General features: G+C 31.8%; 2 protein-coding genes across 2 annotated transcripts in view; both read left to right on the top strand.

Moving 5' to 3' along the window:
- Window positions 1-26,959, top strand: part of LOC119832751 (semaphorin-2A-like) — a 511,596-nt gene that overhangs the window by 5,570 nt on the left and 479,067 nt on the right. The gene's annotated exons all lie outside the window — the stretch shown is intronic.
- Window positions 19,178-20,419, top strand: LOC119832761 (uncharacterized oxidoreductase SERP2049-like). Its single transcript, XM_038356502.1, has one exon. The coding sequence runs from the start codon at window positions 19,201-19,203 to the stop codon at window positions 19,957-19,959; it is 759 nt and encodes a 252-aa protein (XP_038212430.1). The 5' UTR covers window positions 19,178-19,200; the 3' UTR covers window positions 19,960-20,419.

Below are 26,959 nucleotides of genomic sequence, written 5' to 3'. Positions count from 1 at the left end.
GTGCTTGAATTATACAGTACTATTGCTCACAGTTCTTCTAAAACAATATGTAAATTCAAGATTAGTGGAAGTGACGTAAAATTATTTTTTCTTGACCTACTGGTTACAATGTTATAAAATCACTAATATGAGCATCTCATTTGGAGTAATTGTGAATGACGGGGTGTTGTAGATATTGTATAATTTATACTATAAGCATCTACATCTATATAAAATACTAGCTGCACCCGGCAAACGCTGTTCTGCCTTACTCTTATCGTTTAGTGGTATGAAAAATAGATGTTAGCCGATTCTCAGACCTACCCAATATGCTTACCAAATTTCAGAGGAATCGGTCAAGCCGTTTCGGAGGAGTATGGCAACGAAAACTGTGACACGAGAATTTTATATATATAGATATACAAAAGAAAGTCCTGTAAGTTACACTATTTATAATTCAAGAAAGGAAGAACCAATTTGAATTAAGTATGGCACGGAGATATTTTGTGACCCGAGAAAGGATAGTTCTTATCCCAGAAGTTCCACATGAACGGGAACTATGCGGGGAAAAATACGAGTCTATCTACCTCTTCCCTTCACTGCGCTGGCAAAACCGCGGACGCAAAGCTAGTAAAAAAAAAAATAAAAGACAATATATTTATATTCTTATTATATTGTTGTTTTTAGTGAAACATCTTCAAGAGCCTGCCAAAATGTAGTAGGTTAGTAATATGAGGTCATATTACTGCTTAAAGCGGTACATAATTTTTTTTTTTACAGAATAGATGGATAATATTATCTGCAATCTAGAAATAACTCTACTAAAACTCTAATTCATAAGCAGGACTAAATATTAATAAACCTATTTTACAACAACTAAAAAACACACTTAAATGATAGAATCAACTAAATGTCTCACTTGTTCTTGTACAGAGTATACGTAAGTAAATTGAATCCTGGCTATCCTAGTCAGGAAAATAAGATAAACTCATGAAATTATTGTGTTGCCACCGAATCTTGATAAGTGTATATTATAAAAAAGTTTAGTTTAAATTTGTCAGTATAATAAAATGGGTCAAAATCGAGTCTAAATAAGTTACATACAAATATGTAAATACAGGTGAAGCTAATAAAAGCCTATTTAAAACATGAATATGAATGAAATGAATCTGATGCACAATGGGATTACAAAGATATTATCACAATGTAAACTACAAATAATTTTATAGACGACATAACAGCAGACAGATTCAAAAATGATTAATAATTTAATTAGAAAATACTCCTATTATTTCCTTTTTAAATTGTGCATTTCATTAATTTTAGTATCTCGCCGCTGCAGATTTCCATTTTGCTATTTTTAATTAAAAATAACATCGATGACCTATTTATTCGCACGCATTCTTTTAAAGTAGAGCTTGTTGAGGATAAATAAGGTTTTCATTCTGTGAGAAAATTGCATAACCGCGTCTGTTACTACAACGAAGTTAAATATAATTCCGTTGTTTTTGAACCACGAAATAATTTGTTGGCGCTCATGTCGTAAAAAATTGAGCATGAAAATTAATAAAAACAATTTAATTAAATTCTCCAAACTATACCAATCCCCCTTGAACAAAAGGACACCTTACTACATATCTAAATTCCTAAAACAAACGCTACAACTGAAGGCAAAAGCAATAAAAAAGTAATCAAACTTGTTTTACAGGGCACTCGACGTTCCAAAGATGGCTGTAGGTATCAAAGTTACCCTTTGATGGAGATAAACTAGCTATAAACGTGAAATACGTGAAGTTATTTGTATGGACATATTACTTTTTCTACATACGTAATTTCATAATTATGTGATACTCGTCTAAATATATGTAACTCAAAGGTGACTGGCATAGTGATCTATCAACACACAGCCCATACTCCTGTTCGGATTGGGCTGAAATTTGGCATGCAGATAGATGTTATGACTGAGGCATCCGTTAAGAAAGGATTTTGATAAATTCTACCCTCGAGGGGATAAAATAGGAAATGTAAGTTTGTACCACGAAAATTTACTAGGACCGCGCCGGCGAAGCTGCGGGCGATAACTACTTTAGTATAAATATAATGAAAATAATATATCAATATAGGTAAACACATATACAATGATATATCTAATAAGCTGCTACTTATCTGTGCGTCATGTATATTTTCTGAGAATTCTCTTTTCGATGCTACATGAATTGCGAGTCTCATTCTAAATGTCATTTGAATATTTCACATCCTACATAACGTGAAAAATTAATTATGTGTATGATTTTTAGTTTTTGTAATAAGGATATTTATGGCTTTATCTTTAAAATTCAATAATAATTTAAATATAATACTTAAATCTTGTCCGGGCAATATCTCAGCCTTTGAAGGCGCCTGTTATTGAAAATTGCTAATTAAAAGTCAATTTTCCCGCGTGGCTGGCGTTAAATAAGATCGATCTACAACAAATATGGGTAATATGAAATAAATCGTTCATAATTTCTTTGTCAGTCAAACGTTGGTGCAATATTTTTAACATGATAATGTTCGATCAAAATTATCAATCTAATTATAATATACCTTCCTACTCATACTCGTCTATTTTCAACTTTAAAAAAGTCAATCTCATTTCGACTGCATTTTTTGTGTTTGTTACCTTATAACGTTTTACTGCGTAAGCCAATTTTGATGATTCTTTTTTTAATTGACAGCTCGTGCCTTTGGCGTGGTCCCAATTACATAGGATACGTTCTAAGTATTGATTCAATATTAACACAAAAAAGAAAAATCAAATTAAAAACTAAGGCTTTAATCCTTTTGTTTTCTGCCATAATCTAATAAATAAACTCATTATATTTTTTATTATTTTCGATCATTTCTCTAGAAAAGAACTGACTTACTCACGATAATTTGCAGATACAATTAAATTATAAATAATTTTTTGTACTTGCTTTTGTTTCAAGAATTACAGATCACCTAATTATCCTAATATTCTAATTGAAATGATCCACCAATTTTATTATTTGTTACACAGCTTACTTATTATTTATTATTTATTGCACAGCTTACTTATTATTTATTACTAAGATATACCAAAGTATACCCACTTTTATGAATAATCATAGAACCTTATCTTTCGGAAATTTATCTTTAATTCTAGTTATAAAAACGTAGCGCTATATTGTTCTTACTAAACATGCATATTTAAATATTAATGTATCCTATAAAAACGCTATCATACATCATTTGAATAGATTGCACAAGAAGAAATAAGAAGGAAGTAAAAGCAAATTTTCCACCATTTTCACACCCCACCGTATAAAGTGTTTGAATATTTCATGTTCAATAATTTATTGCGTGATTTACGCAGCTAGGCTTCTGTTATGATAGCTCGAGAGGCTGTTACCCTGTACACCAAGGATTGGAGGCGATAGTTCGTTTAAATACAATTTGTAATGCGACATTGAGTTTAAGCGGAAATTTGTTTCAATCACTTGTAACGTAGACTATGTTTTTAAAATTATAGCGTTATACTTCAACTCTAAGTGAAGAAGAAAGTACGTAGGGCTTTTATAAGAAGAATTGACTATAATGCAGTGGTGACTCAGTGGTGAGAACCTCGGACTTCAAAATCGATAAGTCGAGGTTCGAGACCGGGCTGAGCGTGCAGGAAATAAATTGTTTTTTTTTCAATTTATCTGTACATGTGGATAACATCACCACTGCTTAAAAACGGTGAAGGAAAACATCGTGAGGAAACCTGAACATGTCCAAGAATCAAAAAGTTCGACGACATGTGACATCTGCCAACCCGCACTTGGCTAGCGTGGTGGATTAAGCATTTTAACGTTTAAGCGTTTTAAGCATTGGTGATGTTATCCACATGTGCAGATAAATTGAAAAATCAATTTATTTCCTGCACGCTCGCTCGGTCTCGAACTGCGACTTATCGATTTTGAAATCCGATGTTCTTACCACTGAGTCACCACTGTTTTTTATTATATATACGCGAAGGTATAAATTTAATAAATTTCACAATACGATTAAATCGTTAAACGAGAATGAGTTTTATGGCGATAGCGATCTTTTCGATGATTAAAATATTGAAATACATCTGTGTATACATAGCTATAAATACGTATGATATTCCACCGCTTTACCAATTAATATAATCGGATTAATGAATACCAGTAATATTGGTCATCGTTTTGGACGCAAATGCACACCGTGTGTTTCATTTTCATATATTTTTATGATATTAGAGTGAGACATAACATTTTGCAACATTGTAATCGTTTCATAGAAATGTTTCAATGATGTTTCTAAATCCAGTAACAATAGTAGAATAGAGAAAGACGCAACTGTACTAGTTTCATTTAATGTATTACAGAATATTCCGTTTATATTAGTTTAATGCAAAAAATATAAGACTAATAAATTTTGTAAGTTTACTTGCATCATAAATTGACGGATACAACGCAATTATTAACGCAGTAAAGTTGAAACAGTTATTTGTTGTTAGGAGTAAATTATTGCTTCTCATACAACTCTTAGTAACACAGCCCATCTTTTAAACGTAAATCTTATGAGATCATAACTCATATTTATTGAGTTTCGTAACTTCCCGGCCCTTAGGCGTTTAGAGCTTATGAATCCTAACTTATTTGTGACCACTTACGATTTAATGTAAGGACAAGTGAAAATATATGTTATTGTTAAAACAATAAAGCTTATTTTATGAAATGAAGAACTGAATATTTTTTTAACATTTCTAGTATGTACAATATCATTTAGAAATTAAATAGTGTCTCGTTGTTATTATAGGATAAGGTCTACTTTTCCTTGACAGACAGTTGAACTTTGACGTTTGCCATATTCGATAAATGTTATGTCCATTTAATCAATTTGTCCCTCGAGAATAATAATCTACTTACAATCTAATAATGAAATATGACAGCCAATGAAAGCTCGTTACAATCAAAGCTTTCAAACCACGAGTGTAAGCATGAGGAATAGTGACCTATATTCATTTAAATTAAAGACTTGATTAATATTTACGTAACATTCGCCTTTTCATATCAAATTAATATAATATAACGTACGTTCATAACTTTTTCATAATTCACAGTATACATATGAAATCTCATTCAATAAACATATCAATTAACATAAAATTAATTACACATATTAGATCGTTACGTATTATAATCATGACGCAATTAAATAATCAAAAGCAGAAGAGTAACACCGATATCTACCTAATAAATTAGGTCATTTGCCTCCCTTCCATTAGGGGTGACATGTCATACAAAGCTATAAGTGATGTTAAAGCAAAGCGTAAACTTTGTCAGTGGAACCGCACAGAGTATTGTGAAGCTACGTTTGGTGTTGCCAGCCGAGTGGAATAAAGATAAAATCATCCTTAGCACTGTTTATGTTTCTGACGCGCATTGCGTGGGTTTGCGGGTGGCCAGAACTAGATGAAATTTCAACTGAGATTTAGACAATTTACTCATTTTGTTTTGTTTGTTTTGAAAATCAGTTAATCGTGTAAGTAAATATGAAAGTATAGATGTTACGGATCGTTTTACAAATGAGTTATGATGGGGATAGGTGAAGTGATTTCATTTTATGAATATTTAATAAGAGATGATGATAAATTTATATAAACATCTATATTAAAATATGTACAGTAACAGATGGAGCAATCTGTCAAATTATTAGTATAGGTAGGTATACTATATATATATATACAGATAATAAATCCAAAATATAGTGGCTTCCTTAAAGTAGATAGGTATTTAAAAGGCTTTAAATACAAAGTTGGTCGACTGGTGAAACGTAAAGCGTGTATAAAACAAAGCGCAATGCGCAACTTTGACAGTGCGACCCATTGTGGAAGCTGAGCTCCGTTCGCATTGTCTAGTCAACTGGAATCATCTCTTTGTTAAATTGAATTATGTGATATTTAATTAATGAATGTATACTTTTTTCTTAATTAATTTAAGGATATATTTATAGTTAATAATCATTATTATTTGACGACTATTATAAATATTTACATTGTGCGGTGATCGGTTAGGGAATCGAGTGCAATTATGCATGTTATATACCCCATATAAACCATATTCTTGAATGATTCTGCCTGTCTGTGAACCTGCATCAAAATCCGTCTCGCAGCTTTAAAGATCTAAGCATACAGCAGACCGCGGAGAATGACTTTTTCATACATCAAAGTAATATGATTCGTATGACAAATTAATTATATTAAATAGCTTTTAAATCGGGAAATATAATAGGTATTATAATATTACACTTATCTAAAGTAAAATCAATCGCCCTTTTTACCTATAATATGATATTACACGTGTAAATACAGCACTACCTCTATAATATGGACCGTGCACTCATTTCCTTACAAGTGAGGCCTTGGGAATGCCATTAGTTACACAAACAAAACACGATTTTGGGTGACACCTGCTCCTTCCTATTACATCAAACTTTTTTTACTGAATATCATCGTTATACAAACATTTATTTTATATCTTTGATTTTTATTATGTATATAGAAATACCCTTTTTTCTGATGCCTAGATGATAGCAAATTATATGCAAATTTCTAGTGTTACCGTACCGATGATTATGAATCGATAAGTATAATCAGAATTCACTTATCTCACAATCGATTTCCAAAATAATTATTCAATCTAATTTTCGAGTTTATGCAAAGACCAATTTGATTGTGCGAGGCATCGACTCTCGATTTGAATTCTCTTTATAAACACCCTCCATTGTTATTTAAATTGTGAATTAACAATTCATTCACGTCACATCCATTCTTTGAGGCAAAAAGTTCACTAACAAGATGTTGGTTTTAATGAAGTTAATTTGGAATGTGAGGAGGACTTTTTTACTCATAATCATGGTCATGCAGCGGCGTTTTAATGCTGAAAATACGGGGGTTTGACAAAGGAAATTCTATTATATAGTTAGCATTGAATTAAGAAAACTTAGTGAGTCCAGATAGTTAGTGTTAAATGATATATTGAATTGAAAAATAATTTAATGTTAATGTACAGGGAATAACATTTTTACGTAATTTTAGCTTTTACAACTGACATCTCCCAATGTTGTAGAAAACCGGGACAATATAAACTAGAAGTACGAAAACTGTTAATGTATTAATATGTTATGACATAGTCTAATTCTATTCTTTGGTTAGCTCACACACTTCCATGTTATATAAAAAACCCAGGTGTCAAGTGGGAGGTCTTATGCCGTTACTCCACTCTTGTATTCCTACGTTTTATTCCACGACACGTACCTCGCCGTATCAAATACATTTCCTTACCGAATTTCCTTAGAGACTGAAATTGTAATACTATACGTTGAATGTCTTGTGGAACATTTTCTTCTTATTGTTTGAGCTATAGAGTATTATTTGCGTATCGTTTATCTTTGTTATAAGGTATTTGTGCATGTTTTTATGTTAAATGGGATAGTTTTGGATCTGTTATAGTTTAGAGTAAATTAAGATCTAATAATGTTTTAAATCTATTGACCAGAATATTGCTTCATGATATTGCTCGTTAGCAGAGATCAATTTTACTTTTACACATAGTAAATAAGCTAGAAAATACACATACACATAGTAAATAAGCTAATAAATAACCAAAAAGATACATAATTTTACCTTTTACATTTTTGAACGGCAAAACCAATATTTAATAAAAACGAAAATTATTAATATTGTACATTTGTACGTTAAACTACCACAGACATAAGGGACAATTAAAATAATAGCTGTATTCCTTTTAAAATATGTAAAGCGAATTCGCAAAAGAGCACGCGCGGTAAATTTACGAAAATTTACCTCAAAATCGATACAGAAGTTATTAAAACCATAAAGCAAAACGTTTTCACTATAAAAGTATTTCCTCTTAGAGAACTAAAGTAACATTAAAGAAACGTACCGGTCAGCCGAGCGAGCAATATTCAAAGAGGCCGGAACATTTTTCATCCATTTTCTATAGTACCTTCTGGAACTTCATGAATATTTCAGTACGGATCAATTATTAAAATGATTTACTACACCCTGGGACGCAAAGTAAACGCACCGTTCGCATGAGGTTTTTCTTCAAATAAGCCCAAAGATTTTTTGTCTCCCCTCTAGAGAAAATACGAAATTCTAAACAGCCAGCTATGTCTTTGGTCGAAGAAATCCCTAGTTTACTTTTAGTGGCAAAATGTATTATCAATGTTCCTTTTAGCTGCTTTTTCAAGTAATTTGTTTTCTTATTTACAGGTACTTTTTCACAATGATATAAATGGTAAGCTTATGAACAGTAAACATAAATAAATCTAGAAATTTCGAAAAGATAGCAATATTGTAGTTAATATTTGTACAAGAGCCATCGACGCTGAATCGCATTTTCATATCAAATAAAACTGTTAAATAAATAAAATGCAATACACGGGCTGTGCTCTTTTTAATACTAGTAAATAAATACGAAGCAAATGCAATACTATAAAATGTACTTTTTATATTCTTATAGTTAATAACTACTAATGTTGTGACTTTATATATATGAAGATACAATCAATGTACGACCTTGTCACAATGACTGGATTTTATAAATAAATGATAGTCGAATTATTTATAGTCTAAATATTTGATATTCTACATTCGCATATGCTCCAAAAACGTTTAATTAAAACAGATTTCCATTTCATTTGATTTAGCTACAAATATTTTTGTTCGAAACTAGAATGTGAAAATAAAATATAAAAAATTCTGCTATAGCTGAACGATTTATGTGCAAATAATTTTATGTATTTCTTTAACATTTTAATGGAGTAAAGAATTAGTCCAATCTTCTTGTTAAAAGCGAGATATATAGGAGTAAATAGCTTATCCCGTGCGTTATCTCCGATAAAATAGCTACAGCGTATACTCATATTACGATACATTTTGCTTGCAAATTGTTCGTCGCAGGTAGAGCGAATCGTGTTACCCGAAGCGGCATTAGCATATCGATGTGCTGCAAAGTCTTTGAAAAATGCGCTCTTAAACCGTGTTATCGATATATCGAAGTATCGATATTTGCATTCCATCGATCCTGTGCACAGGAGCGTGCTGTTGAAATATGCGATGAACATAATTTAGTATATTTATTAATAAAGTGGCTTTATTCGAAGAAAACTACAAGGTAATTTCGGATAAATAATTTTTCACATATTTGAATTTCATTTCAAGACATGTATTTTTATTATGATAACAATAATTTGAAGAACGTTTCATTAACAATTAAAATTCGGATCTGTACGTAATAACATACAGTAACCAAACAACTGTGACTTAAGGCTTAAAAGTGAGATACAGTTCAAAATTAGAACATAATGTGGTATTATATGTTTTAAACCCACCCTGAAGTAAAAATAGGTTTCTTGGTTGCAAAAATTTTAAGAAAACGTGCTCGATCAAACTACACCTGCTACCTTCCTCTGCTAAAAGGAAATAACGCCTTCAATAATTCTTTGTCTTACTAAGATTGTCTTCGTCGATTTACGCATGATAGGTGTATCCAAGATAATAACTAAACTAGGATTAAACAGTTTTTAATAAATTAATCTTTAGTTTTAAAATGTCAGTATACAGTGAAGATAAACAGAGACCCTGATTAATACAAAGGCCTGAGTCCTGAGAAGAATACATAAATTGTTTATGCATTTCATGGTATCTGAAAAATTAAAGCTATATAAAATGTCTTGCAAAAATAGCATTGTTAAACATGATATCACAGATAAGTCCATGCTTTTTATTTAAAACGATGGCATACAAGTGGTATTGTGCTGCCCCCTCGTCCGCTGCGCGCTGAATGGATTCGCCGGACACTATTCAGGTAGCTCATTGAGTAAGTACCTCACGTAGGTAACCGACTAGAAAACTGGAACTATTATGGAGAAAAGAGATTCTTTTTAGATGGAACTATTTGTAATCTATAGATTACTTTTCGGTTCAGAGCTAGGAATGCATGGGTCACAGATCCACTGTCAAATTTATACGAATTTAAGTATACAAGGTCCATGGTGTGATGAAATATTTGTTTATTAGATAGTGATTCTATTTGGAATATCCGTTATTGTTTTTTTGGTTTTCTATTTGTATTGTATGGCCTTGTACACAATTCAATACTACCGAAATATTATTTTAACTTCAATCGCTATGAATATATTACTAATTTATATACTTGCAAAATAATATTAAAATGCCAATTAAGTTTTCCTTTCATATTTTAAGATGTTAATGGAAAAGGCTTGATAAGCCTCACTAAAAGAGACGCATCGCTTTATGTGAATAACGAAATATCTTTGTCCGCTTTCTTTGAGGCTGTTTAAATATTGTAAAAAAGAAAATATAATCGAAAAATAAGCGATCGAAATAATAAGGAAGCGGGTAAGAGGAAACAAGGTAAATTAGGAAATTGTTATTGTGAACGGTTTCATTTCTGGGACACACCGTATTATCCCTTCTGAGAAACTGTTGGGCCTTTGAATAGGTAACGCGATATACTTTAGAAAATAGAATAAAATATTGTTTTCTATCCCTCATTCTCACAGGTACTCTGTCGTTATTATTTTTATACGAACAAAGCTTAGCTGAAAATTGTAAGCTTATTCTTACGTTTCTTCAAGGAGTCAGATAATGTTGTTTAAAAAAGCATTCATATTAATGTAACTAGAATCCGGGTCGCATTTAACCATATTTAAACAAGAAGTATAACACGGGAAGATAATTGATTTCTACAAGAAGCGTAAAAACAAAAAAAAGTCAGTTGCTGTAAAAATCATTGTAGGTACGGTCAAGGGTAATAATAATAATAATATATTTTATTTATCACCAATTACATTACAATAAATATGAAAAGAAAAACAAACAATACAATACAGAGCCAAAAAGGCGGCCTTGTCGCTACTAAGCGATTTCTAGGGTGTTATAGTGAACTTATCCCGCAAAGGGAAATTAGCACTTTAGTGTATATCGCTCTAACAAGCTCTAACCCTTCTATGTGACGTCATAATCCAAAATTCCATTCGTTCAATATAAGCACGATGTAGACGTATAATTTATTAGACAATTTACTTCTAGCTATGGTCCTATTGAAATAGATAAAGTAGAATTAATAAGCACATTTTGCACAGCGAAGTAATTTCACTCAATTGTCCGAGTTCTTTCGCCAGTAAAATGATAAAATGTTGAAAAATGTTACAGCGAGCGGTCAATGTAGACGCAGAAGAAGGGTTTTTATATCATCGTTTATTTGCCTTTTAGCTAAAAGAGCTGACATTTGTCACATTTAGTTCAGTAAATAGGACACACTTTATCTTGCTGCAATTTTTCTTGTTGGAATACGAGTTTTTATGCGAAGTGGCAAACATTGTGCTCATATAACATTGTTGTTGTATATCTTAATATGCTTTATTTCCATACACTGGACTGTTGGTCACTATGACTGGAATGATAAGCCCGTAATTTACATATTACTACACAACATTTACGTAGGATTGAGTGTTTACTATTTATGCAGTAAAATGTGCTGGTCGTAAAGCTACGAAAACTATATAGCCATCATTTTATTTAAGCTAACAAAATATCTTATAAACAACATAATATCTGGAATAATATAAAGATTAAGGATGTGATTGTTTGATCCCGATAAGCTATCAGGAGCTATGAATTGAAAAATCATTTTTGTGTTGAATAGCTTTTCATTTATCTGGCAAGGCTAAAGACATATATTTTACAACATGTACGCAGAACGACGTGAGTGTAACCGCGCGGCGTAGCTAGCTAAACACAAGGTTATTTAAAGTTTAGGCAAGAATTTTCTTTCTTTCAAAATTACGGGCTAGGCTAGGCCATACTTATTTTATAAAAACACATTTAAGCAATTCATTCATTATCTAACGAATAAATTGCTAGGCCTAAATATGATACAGTTCTGGGGAGAAAATGAATATTTATCTAGACTATTTATTACAAAAGTGAATCGTATGGACCGAGTAACCTAGTTTTATAAAAATTAAAAGCAGTTTTTAAGTTTATTTTTTGTGGTTCAACATAAAAGTGCGAATGAAAACGTCTTCGCCATCGTTAAAAGATGTTTTGTTTTAAAATTTTCACAAGTATTTCATAAAATGTTCTCCCTCAACATATCTTTAAAGCTTAGGTATAATATTGTACATATTATTTCTTTATTCACGGGCGCTTTTGTTGAGAGGCATCGTATTTTAATGAGATTTTTATTACGTTTTATACGCGTTCTGCCTACACCCTACACGTATATTATTAAATGCTTAAAATTGTAGAATGATTGTGGGGGCAATATAATTAAATCACTACTTGTCGCGACTCTAGGAAGCAGTCGCCCATAGTTACCGCTGATTACTGATTTTAATTAGAGCTAAAAAATGTAAAAAAATATAATTACACTTTAAGTTAAAAGGGGCATTGCCTCTTATGGAAATAGTCAGTATTATGGAAACTTATAATTTGTAAGTGGCATTGAGGGCGTCTAATCCCAGCTGTTTGCTAATCGTTTTTGAACGAGTCTGATAAATGGATTTAAAATTATATTCATATTACAATCATATTTTCATTAAAATACGCGTGTGGAAATTCGAAAATGGATCGTACGTTCAGTGAAAAGGTCAAAAAGAACCGCAGACGTTGATATTAAATATTGCGAATTAGTTACAGAATTTTCGTAGTTCACTTTCTTTATTTTATTCATTATAAAAGTGAAAGTATAGTTTACAAATGAAGCCCAAAGTACCCTTTGAAGTAGAAATTAGACATCGTTATAGAAGAACCTAATGGATTATATATGTATGTAGTAATAGTATGATAATAGTATAAGAAATGCGCACACGTTCACTGAATGCTCCCCTCTATTAAGAGAGTACGGCATACCATTTCCTCATGCAAATTAATTTAAAATAATGGATTCGAAGGTAATCTAAAATTCACTCGAATCTTTCATGATAATTAAATTTACGTAAATACAATCGGTCCTTGCTATAACAGGGGATAACCTATTCAATGTTGAATATATTTTATGTTATATATTAAAGCTAGCTGTTGAACGCAGCTTTGCCCGCGGGGTCTTAATAAATATTTTCGTGGTACAAACTTTAGCTTAGCGGATGCCTACGTCATAACATCTATCTGCATGCCAAATTTTAGCCCGATCCGTCCAGTGGTTTGGGCTGTGCGTTGATAGATCCCTATTCAGTCAGTGACCTTTGAGTTACATGTATTTAGAAATTTTAAGTTAAAAATATAATACCAGTGATTATGACCTTTTCATAATATCATTTATAAGTGTGAATAACGTCGTTCGTTTAAAATTTAAGTGCTGGAAATCTAGTCATCCGTGGAGTTTGGCTGAGGACAACTCGTATATGAGCACTTAAAGTTTAATAAACATCATATTTCATTAGATATTTATGCTCACTGTGTAATTTTAATCATCTCAAAAACGTCTAAACCATCCAATTCCTACAACAAACACACTTTTCCCTCACGATAAGGCAGCGATGACGTAATACGATATTAATGGAAGCGACGTAACTCCTAACATCATTATACGTTTGTTTGATTGTTGAGATAAAGATAAACGGATGAGCTTGAAGCTTATTGGTCTCGGATATCTCTCGGGAAGGTTATATAAATGTAGCTGCCTTTGTCAGCGGTATAATAAAGACGTTGTAATCTTCAAAGAGGTTTTTTGGCACCCGCTCTCGTGTGGTTGGCGTGTGTTGACAGGAATTTGTTTGTAAATAATTATGGTTTTATTTAGGATAAAAGTTGTGACATTATAGATATATTTTTTGTCATTTATAATAAATAAAAATAGCAATTAATCTAGATAACACAATTTCACTTAGAATATTTTATTCAAATTAGAATGCAGTGCAATGCAATACCAACAGTCTTATTTTATTTTATTATAAAGGTTGATGCTTGTGGTAATTTTTAAATATAAATGGAATAATTGTAGCATATAAATTGTTTATAATAAATAAAAATAAAGCACAGTAAAAATCTAATAGCAGAATTCGTTATCTCGACAAGAAAAGGGTAGCGAATCCTATCATCCGAATCTCGAAATATAAAACATTTACACTTTCTTTAATTCAAATAATTTATATTCAGATGAGTTTAAATTTGTTTTTTTTTCATTATTTCTACAAAATATTGTCAAGTGGGTAAAGTTTTAGTGAATTTAGCATACTTTTATATAACCAACGATCCGTCAATGCGTGCGCCCGAAGGCGTTTTTATGAAACTCGTTTTATGAAAAATTGAGGAATAGCAAAAGTTTTTTGTCTTTTAGAGTCTCATAAACCTTATTTTACCGAAACTTTTTTATTAAGTACTAGGTAAATGCCGTCGTGGTTTATAACTTTTTGTCGTTTCATTTGTTTAATAAAGAAAACTAAGGAAATTTCAATAAATTTTCATGGTATGAAAGAATATAAGGGCTTCAATTTCAAAGTTTGGTGTTTTGCAATTTTATATTAATATTTTGCAATATTCAAAATATAATAGAAGAAAGTTTTACGTATAAAAGAGGCTAACTTATACCCGGAAAATCTTGTTATATAAAAAAACTATAAAATTTATAAAACCGAGTATAATCAGAGCGTAGAGATCTTAAGAATAATAGTTTACAGCTAAGCTCTTAGTCGGAGTGCTTAAGTACATTATAACATTAAGTTTCATTCCGCCAACGAGAATAATTTTCACTTTAAATTTTTAATGCGAAGCAAATTAGGAAATGCAACCTACTTGAAACAACACTCATATAATTTGGTTAATACGGCACTGAGTCAGCTGACCTACTTTTTTTTATTTTTTAAGGTTTAATGGACATGCTTAGACACGGCTGTAGGTTAAAAAATGTATTATATGGATACGTTTAAATTAATTATAATAATATACCAATGTAAAATGTTTTATTTGACTTTTGTTAAAAATTATAATCATAGGTATTTGTTTGAAACAACAATATCTCCATATATATAAAATTCACATGACAAAATGAAAGTTATCGTACTGGATGCTGGCTCGATTCGCACGAAATTTTAGGTCTGAGAATCGGCCGACATCTATTTTACATACCACTTAATGATAAGAGTAAGACAGAAAAGCGATCGCCGTTTCAGCTAGTACTATATAAATGAGTACATGTATTGCTTAATCAATATCAAACAAAAACAAACGTTACTTGCACGTTAAACGTTCTAATAAAAAGAACATTCCAAAATAGATCTAAACTTCGGTATTATTTAGAAATTAGTGTGAATTATCTTAATTCGCTTAAAACAGACGATCTATCTTTTAGGAAAGGCGAATGACTTCACCGGGGGTGGCCATAATTTATGGCTGATAGAAAAGTTTTGTATGCAATCGTAAGTGCAATCGTGATGAAGATAGAACTCAATAGATGTCCACCCTACTGCTAATTTATTATCACTGCTGAAGGGCGGTGAGTTACTGTTTCCGTTAAAATGTTTAGCGATTTTGGAACATGGGGCAAAAGCATAGTAATGGTAGATTTATAAACTATACGCTTTATATGTTTATTTACTTATTACCACAAGATCATTTGAATATATTTTTTTAATTGAATTGATATTTAACAGCCATATATGTCATAATAAAGGCGCGAACCATAACAAAGAAATTAAATACGTTCCTATCAAGTACTAACATTAAATCATCAAGCTATTCGACCCATATACAAAAGAGATAATCGGCTACTGGAACTATATCCGTTATATAATAACATAAGTTAAAGCGATGCTTGCGTGCTTGCACCAATTTTCTTCGGCGCCTTATCGCAGCGGCTAATGTTCAGTGTAATACTGCTTCCGACATGAAAACTGCTCAGTACTCATTGTTCTTAAAATATTGTTAGATTACATAACCGCTCGAGGAAGTCACTTGTTACCTTTCTAATGAGTAAGATAGTTACGTGTTGCAATAGGAAGTAATGATGTATTAGCTAATAACTGTGATTTTTATAGTCGAGTGTTCTTGTTTTGTTGAGTTACTTCAAGCAGGAGGAACAAACATTTTCACATCAATGTAAACATTCGGATTTTTCATTTAATACTAAAATGTATTTACGTATTCATTCTGTTCGTTTATCACAAGAAGAAAAATTAATGTAGATTGTAAATATAAATGTATGTATTATATCCCAAATATATTATAAAGGAGTTGCTATATACATACTTCCTTTTCAATTTGATTGGGATTTCAATAAAGCAAATTTATTGAACTAATAACACGCAAATAAACATTTCAATATATAGCAGAGCATCAAATACATAACACAATTACTGAACTGCTGAAACTAATTCTTATATCGTGATAATTCACAAGCAGATATTCATAATCTCATGGTCTACGTATGTGATGTTCACGACATGACATATCGGCTATGTGAAACACGAAAAGAAACAGTTTTTCATTGATTCACTGGCACATCTGGCGACAAAACGCCTCGAGCTTTCCATTCTGATGACCTGACTTGACATTTTTATTGCTCGCCATATTTCCTGCGAGGCCTCTGAGGCATTCCCCGTTTATGGAAGCCGACGTGAAATATCGCAAAACTCGAAGAAAATACGGTATAATATTATTATGGTATTACCGATGCGATATATAGATGTTAAGGAGATAATGCGTAGTGTGCGGCACCACCTCGTGTGGTGATTTTAGCGTATATTTTATTCAGTGTGGATTTTGCTAACAGATTGTGTAAGGGGAAACAATTTCCAACGAATGATAAGTAACATTGTCTTTTGGAGTGTGAGGGTATTAGAAGTACACTTTAAAGTAGTCAAATATTTAGTTATCATGATTCATTATGGTTAATATTTTAAAATTTTCGAGATACTGATTTTCTGATAGTAGCTTAAAATATTGATTATAATTAGGAAATATAATATGATATCTCGACGTATCCGGAACTAATTCAAAGTTTGACGTTTCTTTAACAATACGAAAGTTTCAGTAAACAACTGTCAAACTAGGTTAGGGGTGCTCACGGGGTACTCTTAAATCGAAACACAATTTGTCATGATTGATCAAAAAGTTGTCCAAAACAATGAGTGTTTGGTAACAATGGTGTCCTTTTTGTTGTGAAAAATTTTTGCCGAAAAGTTTCCACTTTTTGTTGATTTCTTTGGGAACTGTAATTTCGACAAATTGATCTTTTTTGTATAATATAGAATACAGATTTTGTAGTCTCCTGAGAATTTTAAAGTTAGCGTTTGCGATTATTTTTATTGACTGAATAATTTTAAGCCAGAGACATTTCCAATTTATTGCTAGATTTATTATTATATAATCTATAACTATGGAGACATTTCTTCATATGAAATGATTTCCATTTAAAATTTCTATTAGATTTACCTTTTATAGAAAAACTTAAAGACCATATTTATTAACATTCACATTTTTACAAATCGACCTAAATAGAAGGCGATTAAGACTGGAAATTTTGAAATATATTATTTTCAAAAGGCATTATTTGTTTAAATTTATATTCATTGTTCATTTCATTTTTACTGGAGATGGTTTCGAAGCTGGTTTTGTACGGTGCTATAAATATTCATGAGAGAAGTAAGCTTCCTTGTCATAGGCCTTGAGAGCCTGATGAATTGTGTGTCGCGTTTGCCGCATTGCTTTGCTTATGTTTAGTGAAATATTGTCTGTTTTTATATATTTTGCTTTTATCAAAAAGCTGTTTAACATTAAACTTGGACAGTCGGGTAATTGTACTTGTATTTGTTTGAAATATTCACTCGCTACAAATCTTAACGTTCTGTTGCTAGCTATACAATATTTAGGTATAGATAAGAATTCTTGGTTCATTAGAAATGTCATATTAAGTCGATATAATTTGACACGTGTGTGTGAAATATAAATAAATTAGTTTTGTTTCATGTGTCATGCAAGCAAAAGTAATCTTTTTGTTTCCCGCATCGGCTGCATATTGAAAATCACCAGTTTGTTGACCAACTATAAACACAAAGGTCACGAAGTATATAAACGTCTTGACTAGACGCGACTAGGCACCCCCAGTATTAAGAGTTACATTTTTATGTTATTACGAGCAATTGAGCTGTTGGTTAGCGGTGATCACCGCTCATGAACATTCGCAGAGTAGTGCCGATTTTACTGTGGCGATGTGATAATTCCCCGGTGCGAGCTGGTCCAATTCGTGCCGAAGCGTGCTAAACTCCCACATTGAAAAGCTATGCTCTTCATCTTAAATGTAAAACCTTTCCTTAAGAATACAAAAATAGGTTTTAAATGTGAAAGTAGTAAAAATATCACTGAGATTTTTTGTAAAAGCCTATTCAATTAGTGTTATATTTACTACAAATATTAAATGCAATAATGTTTAATATACACAAAATAATACGTACGTATTTTTTTGAATAAAAAAAAAATATTAATATAAATTATACATTATAAATTTTTTTATGGATAATTACTATTACCAGAAAATAACACAATAGAGCTACATTAAAATTATATACGTTTCACAATATTATGTAGAAATACTACTAAATAAACAAGACAGAAGTAGATTGATTACTTTTCTAATAGTGTAGGCAATTATTATTTGGGAAAATTGTCTAATTGTGTCACTTATATTAGACAACGCATCTGCTTAACTGGAGTGAGGCATGTTAACATGGCCTAACGGGCTCGAACAATGCTTTCAATGCGGTTTGCACAGATAAACTTCGAATTATTCCAGAAAATATGCATACTGTAATCGCCCGTCTGGCCACATATTAACGGTTATATTCGCTTACAGTTCATCCTTGAATAATCATTCATGTAAATGGCATGCCTCGGAACCGACATTACATAGTTTACCCTCAATACGGGAGCAAGTTGGAATGAATGGATTAACCGAATCCTGCATTGTTAATGTTTTAAAATTCATATTTCGAATACACTATCTACGTTATCATTAGTTCCACAAGGTAAACTTTTTGTGAGAGATTGTAATCAATAGTGTTCCCACGCCAAAACACAAAAATCAAGGTTAAAAGGTACTTATAACATTTTGTTCTAATGCCGATTAAAATCAACCAGTCGTTGTGTATACGTTGAGCGCGATGGACTTCGCCAACAAAGTAGTCATAATTACTGGCGCTAGCTCCGGCATTGGCGCAGCTGCCGCACTCTCATTTGCAAAGCAATCCGCGAAACTTGTACTGGTAGGACGAAACGAAACCAATTTAAATCAGACTGCATCCAAATGCGAACAATTTAAAAACATAAAACCATTAACTGTTAAAGCCGATATCACCGTCGACCATGACGTTAAAAATATTATCGACCAAGCCATTGAAACATTTGGATGTATTGATGTTCTTGTAAACAACGCTGGAGTTGGAATACACGGGAGTATCTTAGAAGGCGTGGAGCTATACGATAAAGCAATGAACATAAATGTGCGAGCTACCTATCTGATGACCAGTCTCGCCGCACCCTATCTCATCAAATCGAAAGGGAATATAGTGAACGTTTCGAGTATAGCAGCGCTGAAACCTATCAAGGATTTCAACTTCTTGCCTTATTGTGTCTCTAAAGCTGCTCTTGATCAGTTTACTAAATGCGTTGCGTTGGAGCTTGCTTCAAAAGGAGTTCGAGTGAATTCTGTAAATCCTGGTTGTACGAGAACTAAGTTTATAGAGGCAGCTGGCTTTCCAGTTAATGATGAAATGATGGATAGACGTGCTACAGAGTTTCCTCTTGGAAAAATGGTGGAAAGTGACGAGGTTGCTGACCTGATTCTTTATCTGGCCAGCGATCGCGCGCGCAGTATCACCGGTTCTATTTACGTTATAGATAATGGTGAATTGCTAGTGTGATATTCGAGTTTATTACCCCTTCACATGACAGTGATTTATAGCTGACAGTGTGTAATTTGGAAAATTATTTGAAATCCACGGTGCTTTTGCGTTCAATAAAATATATGTTATGAATAGATTATATAGTGTTCGGGTAAATTTTTAAAGTTCCGATCCATTATTAATTTTAGTAAATTAACTTTGAACCATTATCAGATCGCAGTGAATTGGGTAATAAAGATAATACTCGTAACAACATAGTCTTGATAAGAATGTGGAGAAACTGTTAATATATATTTATAATTATAATTGTTTATCTGGGTGTTACAAAATAATTTTCATTTATCTTTTTTAAAGAGTTCCGTAGTGGTAGCGTATTTTTTGTGATACTTAAGAAAAAAAACATATTTTTGATTCAGTGCCTAATAAAAAGCTCATCCTCATAATAAATTAATATCAGAGTGATTAATTTGCTTACAGTTATTAGTTATTTTTATTACCTCACACTTTATACCTATTCAGTTTAACATCATAATAAATATCTTATTGAAAATATATTTTAAGTATGGATAGAATATGCAAGACGTATGTTATTTTCTAATTATTCTGAGATATTTATCCGAGCACCAAGTGCCATGTACCATGTAATAACTTTCTTTCCCCGAGTAATTCCTAATAGTAAACAGAATATATGAGCATAAGAAAGGACATAGGTCGGACATAAACAGGCCAAGAACTCTATAAGCTCTGCTAATACAGCTCGTATTTTCAAAGCCATTAGTCTTGATTTTCCGTAACGAAATAGGGCATGGAGCGCAAAGCAAAACGTATGGACGCAAATGAGCAAAATATACTACGTGCCCAAGAATATTGAAACAGACGAGGCTATAGGTTTATTCTCACATGTTTATGTTTATATGTGAGCTGTGTTCGCTTCAAATTTAAGTTAGAAACTTTTAGATGAAAATAGTGAGAAGATTTATGAGATATGGAGGCAATACTTTATCGTAAGTTAGTCTTCGAATTTTACAATCTCGAGTTAAAATTGATAACTAAATAATAAGCACACGCTCAAACTTGCTTTTGATAGAAGTGTGGACTATATCATTTATAACTGGCATTCATATGAAACATGACTTTAAAAACCTTCCTACTTAATATTATAAATGTGAAAGTTTGTAAGGATGTGTGTGTGTTTGTTGCTCTTTCACGCAAAAACTACTTAACCGATTGCTATGAAATATGATACGTAGACAGCTGGACAACTGGAATAACATATAGGCAACTTTTTATCCCGCGAGGCGCAGCTAGTGATAGATATTTATGCATTTTGATTGTGGTCTCATTTCTTTACGCATTTTAGGTTAAGCATTTTCTATTATGACGGAAATAGGTATTGTCTTATTGATTCAAAGTACATACAAATTCATTACTCATTATCATCCGGCTGATGATGTACCTACAAACATATTGATAACTTTAAATAAAAAATAAAACTATTATACTAAGTACGCGGTAGTTGGTTTGTAGAGCAAAGACAGACGACAAAATTTAACGATGTAGACACATGCAGAACTAATTAAATAAGGCTTATTCTTTAATTAACTATGCACTGCTACCCAGCTGTTGGCTTTGATCCAAAATGCTGCTACTAAGAATCCACCTCTATCGCGGAATTAAGAAATTAACATGCAAATTATCATAAAATTCTCACATATTATTGCATGATAGTTTCCATTGTATTACTTAGGTATGTTAGATGTAGAATGGCAAAATGAATCGCTCTCAATACTTCAATCCTTGAACAAAATAACCAACGTTTATTGATGTGCTCAAATAATAAGTTATAACTTGTCTTGTAGTCAGTATGTGCTTCTTAGAATCTTAATACTTTATATAAAGTTTTAAGATTCTAAGAAGCACATACTATATTCATGCTTAATCATGACTCTAAGGAGTAAGGAACGAGGTGTATGTTTGCCTGATACAGCCAAAATTCAAGACAACCATAAACTATTTTAAAAGACGAACTCTAAAAGGTGAAATATTTGTTGCCGTCTTATATTAATTGAATGAAAAGCTTAGATGTATTATTGTTTATGTAAGATAATTTCTATCTAAAAATTTATTGAAATATGTACCATGTACAATGTCTACATTTAACTCATTCATTTATTTCATTTTGTCTAGTTACGATAATTCATAACACTCATAAATTCTCATCTTTAACAGAAATGATTGTACCGTATTTTTCCGCATAATGTACAAGATTGACAGGACGTACGATTTGGCTTTATTCCAAAAATAATATATTTGCTGTCTACGGAAGTCGGATGGGAGAGAATAATAGTTACATAATAATGTTCGAAGTGAGTTTTGGATATGTACTATTTTGGTATACTTACAAAGTATAAGTATGAAATTAGTTACTTTGGTGTAAATAGGATATAAGAAAGACAAAGGAAAACACGAATTTGATATTTAAATACATGCAATGTTGCTTTAATGTTTTAGGTATTCTAACATATAAAGAGTATTGTTTATATGCATAGAATTATTATGTATTTTCTCTTTACTATCAACTTTCAACACTTGGTAAGCTAATTTAAAAGTAACTTATGTAATAATATTTATAATATGCACATTTCTAATATGCGTTTCTTACTTTCTATGACACATATTCTTGATAAGCTTAATGTGAAAATTATTTAAAAGAACCGGTGCTCAATGTACCAGTTACGGCGCTGTGTTAATGATAGTAAATCGTGCTTAAGTACACTTTAACCGCATTTTAAAAATGGCCCGTGTAAAACTTCTTCTGCCTAGGCATTATCTTTGTCACGAAAACCTAGAAATGCAGTATTCTTTTAAATTATCCATAAAAAGCACAATGTTTTGAATAAGGTGTCGTTTAGCTCTGTTAATCTTGTAAAGATTTCCACTGATAGTAATATTATAAACATTGGAAATACGGGTTTGATGTTTATATGGCAAATTTGAGGAAATAGACGATTCAACTCAAATAGGCTATTTTTGGTATAAAAGCGATCAGTGGTTAGTTCGAATAGCAAAGGAAAATTTTATGGCATTAATTGAGTAACCTTGAAAACATACGTCAGGCTAAAAAAATCTACCGGTTTTTTTTTCGAAAATTCACGCTGGACAACATATAACGCACACAACTATTCATTTTACGTATGTACACACTCTTGTTTATGATTATGACAGAATTTCGACCACCACCACCACCATTGAACTGAACACCACCATCTTCTTCTATAATTTTTAATCTTGATGGGTTTTTTGTAAGAAAAACATATTAAATATCACAAATTAATATTAAAAATGACAAATGAACAGAATGCAACGTATTTAAAATTTCTTAACACATAACAAGTTAAATAACATTGTTTACGCGTTTCGAAGGGACCGGGTGATTCGGAACGTGCGATCCTCGGGCCTCAGGGGATTTGTGACGCTCAGATTTTTCAATTTTTATTTGCTCTTGTAAGTGCCGATGCCGACACAGCATTTGTTGGGAAGCGTTGGAGACTTTTATTGTTCTCGCTATTGTTTGCTTTGAGCTAGTGACCAAGAAACTATGTGCGAACTATCAATAGAACGCAGTTTAATAGCTTCTGTATGATATAGATTACGATATATATGTTTATATGTTTAACTCACATATATTTATAGGATTCTGGTACTTATTTTGTTGTACTGTTAACCGCTTATTAATAAATAATTTTTAATTTTAACTAACTAGTAGCACTAGTTCGAAGAAAATTCTCGTTGCTATCAAAAAGTAACCTATATCACTCTCTATCCACCCAGCTATCTCCAGACGCTCAAAACATAACATAAAATCGAAAAGAAACACAAACAAACAACATTTCACATTCATAATATTAGTCAGGATTTGTTATTAGAGAAACTCACCAGCATATTTAACCTAGACCGTCTGTAACTCTAAGCATTGAACTCTTAAGATCTAGCAGAGTCTGAAAGGATTCCTGTCCAAGCGGAAAGTAAATGAAAAAAGTCAGTTTGTGTAAGATAGGCAAAGGCAGCTGAATTTGTATCTCATATAACTCAAATTCATAAAAATCTGATTTTTTGTTTCGTTTCATTAAATATTCGCTTCTATGTTACATTATTATGAGACAATAATCAACTTAATTACTGTTTACTCAAATTAAGATAATAACAAAGTAAAGATGAGAGCAAAATTAAAAATTAATTCTAAAGGCGGCTTAAATCTCAAATGTGTATCGTTTTCGAAGCTAAATTGCGGATAAACCAATTACCTATATTACCTAGGTACTAGCTTAGCACGTACGCCTCATTTAGACGCTACGAGCTATCCTTAATACGAGTTTCTAGGATATCTAGACTACATCTAGATTATCTTTGTACATGTTTTCTGTTTTAAAATCTTCGCATTTTATGTTCGTTTTTAATTAAATTCTTACGATTATTTATACTGTAATTACTTTGAAAGGGGTTTGTTAACTTCCATCTGATAAATTAATGTTAATTGTAATTCTTAATTATGTAAATGACGTAGTTTTCGTGTGTTACTTTATTTATATTTGATGTTTGTAAAACAGCTTCAATTCACTCATGATTCTAAAACAAATAGTTAATAAAAAAGTGACAAAAATCCATCTAAGTAACGTAAAAATTTAGTTTTCTCTTCTAACAGCTATTGTTATGTACGTATTTGTTTTTTTAAGTTACAATAGCAACGTATATTAAGACGGCCAGTGAGTGTTAGTAAAAAGAGTCACAATAGTAATATATATTGGATAATTTCATGTTTTATGGTTGTGAGCATGAGATGTAGAAAAATTAAATGACAAGCGGGGATTTATATACGAAGAAAAAAGATATAAAAAGTGGTTAGGATGGCAACATAAGCAATAACAGATATGTTATAATAAATATGAATGTTCTATGTGTTTGAAGCATTTTTGTATTCATCCTATGGCATAATTCATAAAGTCAGTTAACAAAGTGTTTTAATAATTTGTTTCTGTAGGTAATGACTAATATCATGAGCTCTGAGCAATAAAAGTCAAAAAGGAGCTCTTATTATGTTTAAATTAATCCCTGGATACGAATTTTCTTTGTAATATTCATTTCTATTATCTCCTGTCAGACCGAAATAAAAAAATATTACACAATTTCCAAGAATATTAAAGTTTTGTACAAGTTTCTTTGAAAAATGCTTAAATGAAAAATATCAAGGTTTCGCTCCTTAAAGGTTATTTTATAGTGTAGGCTTTTACGGCATTAAAATATTTGTGTTTTTGAATAAATTATAAATATTATGTTAAGTTTAATAGAAAACTAACTATAATCCGCGGCTTCTCCACGTCGTACATAATGCTCTATAGAATTTTTTTCTAGAAAATTATTTGTTATAATTCTTATTATAATAGTAGAAATACAGAAATACACTCATTATACTAACATTTAGTTCACAAAACAAAAACGTTGATTTTCTTTATGTTTTATTATTAAATGTATATAGTATAGAACAATGTAAGAAAATAATAAAAGCAAAGTCAGTACAGAAAACGACATCAAAAGGGTTCTGTAAACACTCGAGTCTCTAAGGCAATCGAGTATATCGCACATTCTCAATCTCAGCATCTGATCAAAGATCAATGAAAAAGTGTTGAAAAATCCGCAAGCAAACTGTCAAGAGACGATCGACAATAATTAGTTGGAGTGTAGAGTGCGGAGGAAGCTTAAGATTGATAGCTGAGGCACAAAGGTCTGTCGGTGATAAATTGCCCAATATTAGGTCATGATTTTGGGGCGGGAATTTGCCTATCAGTTCTTTTGGTTACAGCTGCCTATCGGACGTTTTTCCGACTTATTTTTCCAACGATGAAATTTCGATTTCTTTAGAAATTCCAAATATAGTTGCTATTTTAGTTTAAATATTTGTATATCTTATTCCATTTATATTAAATAAGAGATTCAACCAAATCGAGATTCAGTTGTAATCACATTCAGCCGAAGATTAATGTGCTATCATGAAATAATTACTTTGAAGCTAAATATTACGAACATTTATCAAGATATGCGCTTCGTACTTTAATCAAACAGGAAAGCGCTAAGATAAATGTTGATGAACTCTACTTTAGAGTATTCTGATAACGTGACAGTACTGATAAACATCTAGTAAACTAATACATTCAAATGTCTTGAATTTGCATGTGAGAATTGATCGAACGTGCAACAATTTAGCTCGGCCCGTTTATGTAAAATAGCTCTTTATAGAGATAAATTACGGTTCAGATTCGACTTTCACAAAGATATGGAGCACGTAGTTGGGTTATTATGCAAATGGGACCCACGGAAGTACCACGACGTTACCTAGTTCCCATTACTTGAGAAGCAAATTATGATAAATGAAACACAGCAATACTTGAGTATTCGTGTGTCGCATTTATATCTCCTCTGATATTTTATTTTCGAACACTAATAATCACTCCACACCAGCCCACGCTTGGTATGACCTTGAAATTTCGAATAAAAACGAAATATAGCATTTCATAATACTACAGTTATAGAAACCAGTTACACAACAAAAACTATAAATAGCAAACTATTAACTCATAATCGTAACTCATAATCAACAACAATGTTAACCACTTTAGCTGACACAATTCCGATACTTTTGCACGTCCTCTTTGAGTTAGAGCAAATTGCTGGACTGAAAAATGCTTACGCAATCAGGCAATTACGAAGGATGGAAAAAACAAAAGTGTAGCAACGAGCATCAGATGGAATAGCGTAGTTACCGTCTAAAACTCTATTAACTCGGCACAAGGCAGTTCGTTTAGTACAAACAGGGTCTAAAATTTCGGCATTGCAGTGACATAGTTTGTGTTTCATCAAGCCCTGAAAGCCTCGGACGGGCCTATTCAAGAGGGTAATGCAAACAACTGCCGGCTACGTGGACTAACGATATTCTAATTTTCTCCGATACCTAGCTTAGCAAACG

Source organism: Zerene cesonia, chromosome 16, assembly GCF_012273895.1.
Source record: "Zerene cesonia ecotype Mississippi chromosome 16, Zerene_cesonia_1.1, whole genome shotgun sequence".
Taxonomy (NCBI): Eukaryota; Metazoa; Arthropoda; class Insecta; order Lepidoptera; family Pieridae; genus Zerene; species Zerene cesonia.
The sequence above is the reverse complement of the archived record's forward strand: the minus strand, read 5'-3'. Positions and strand labels throughout refer to the sequence as shown.

Excerpts from the sequence above, each read along its gene's own strand:
- LOC119832761 (XM_038356502.1), top strand. The coding sequence starts at position 19,201 with ATGGACTTCGCCAACAAAGTAGTCATAATTACTGGCGCTAGCTCCGGC.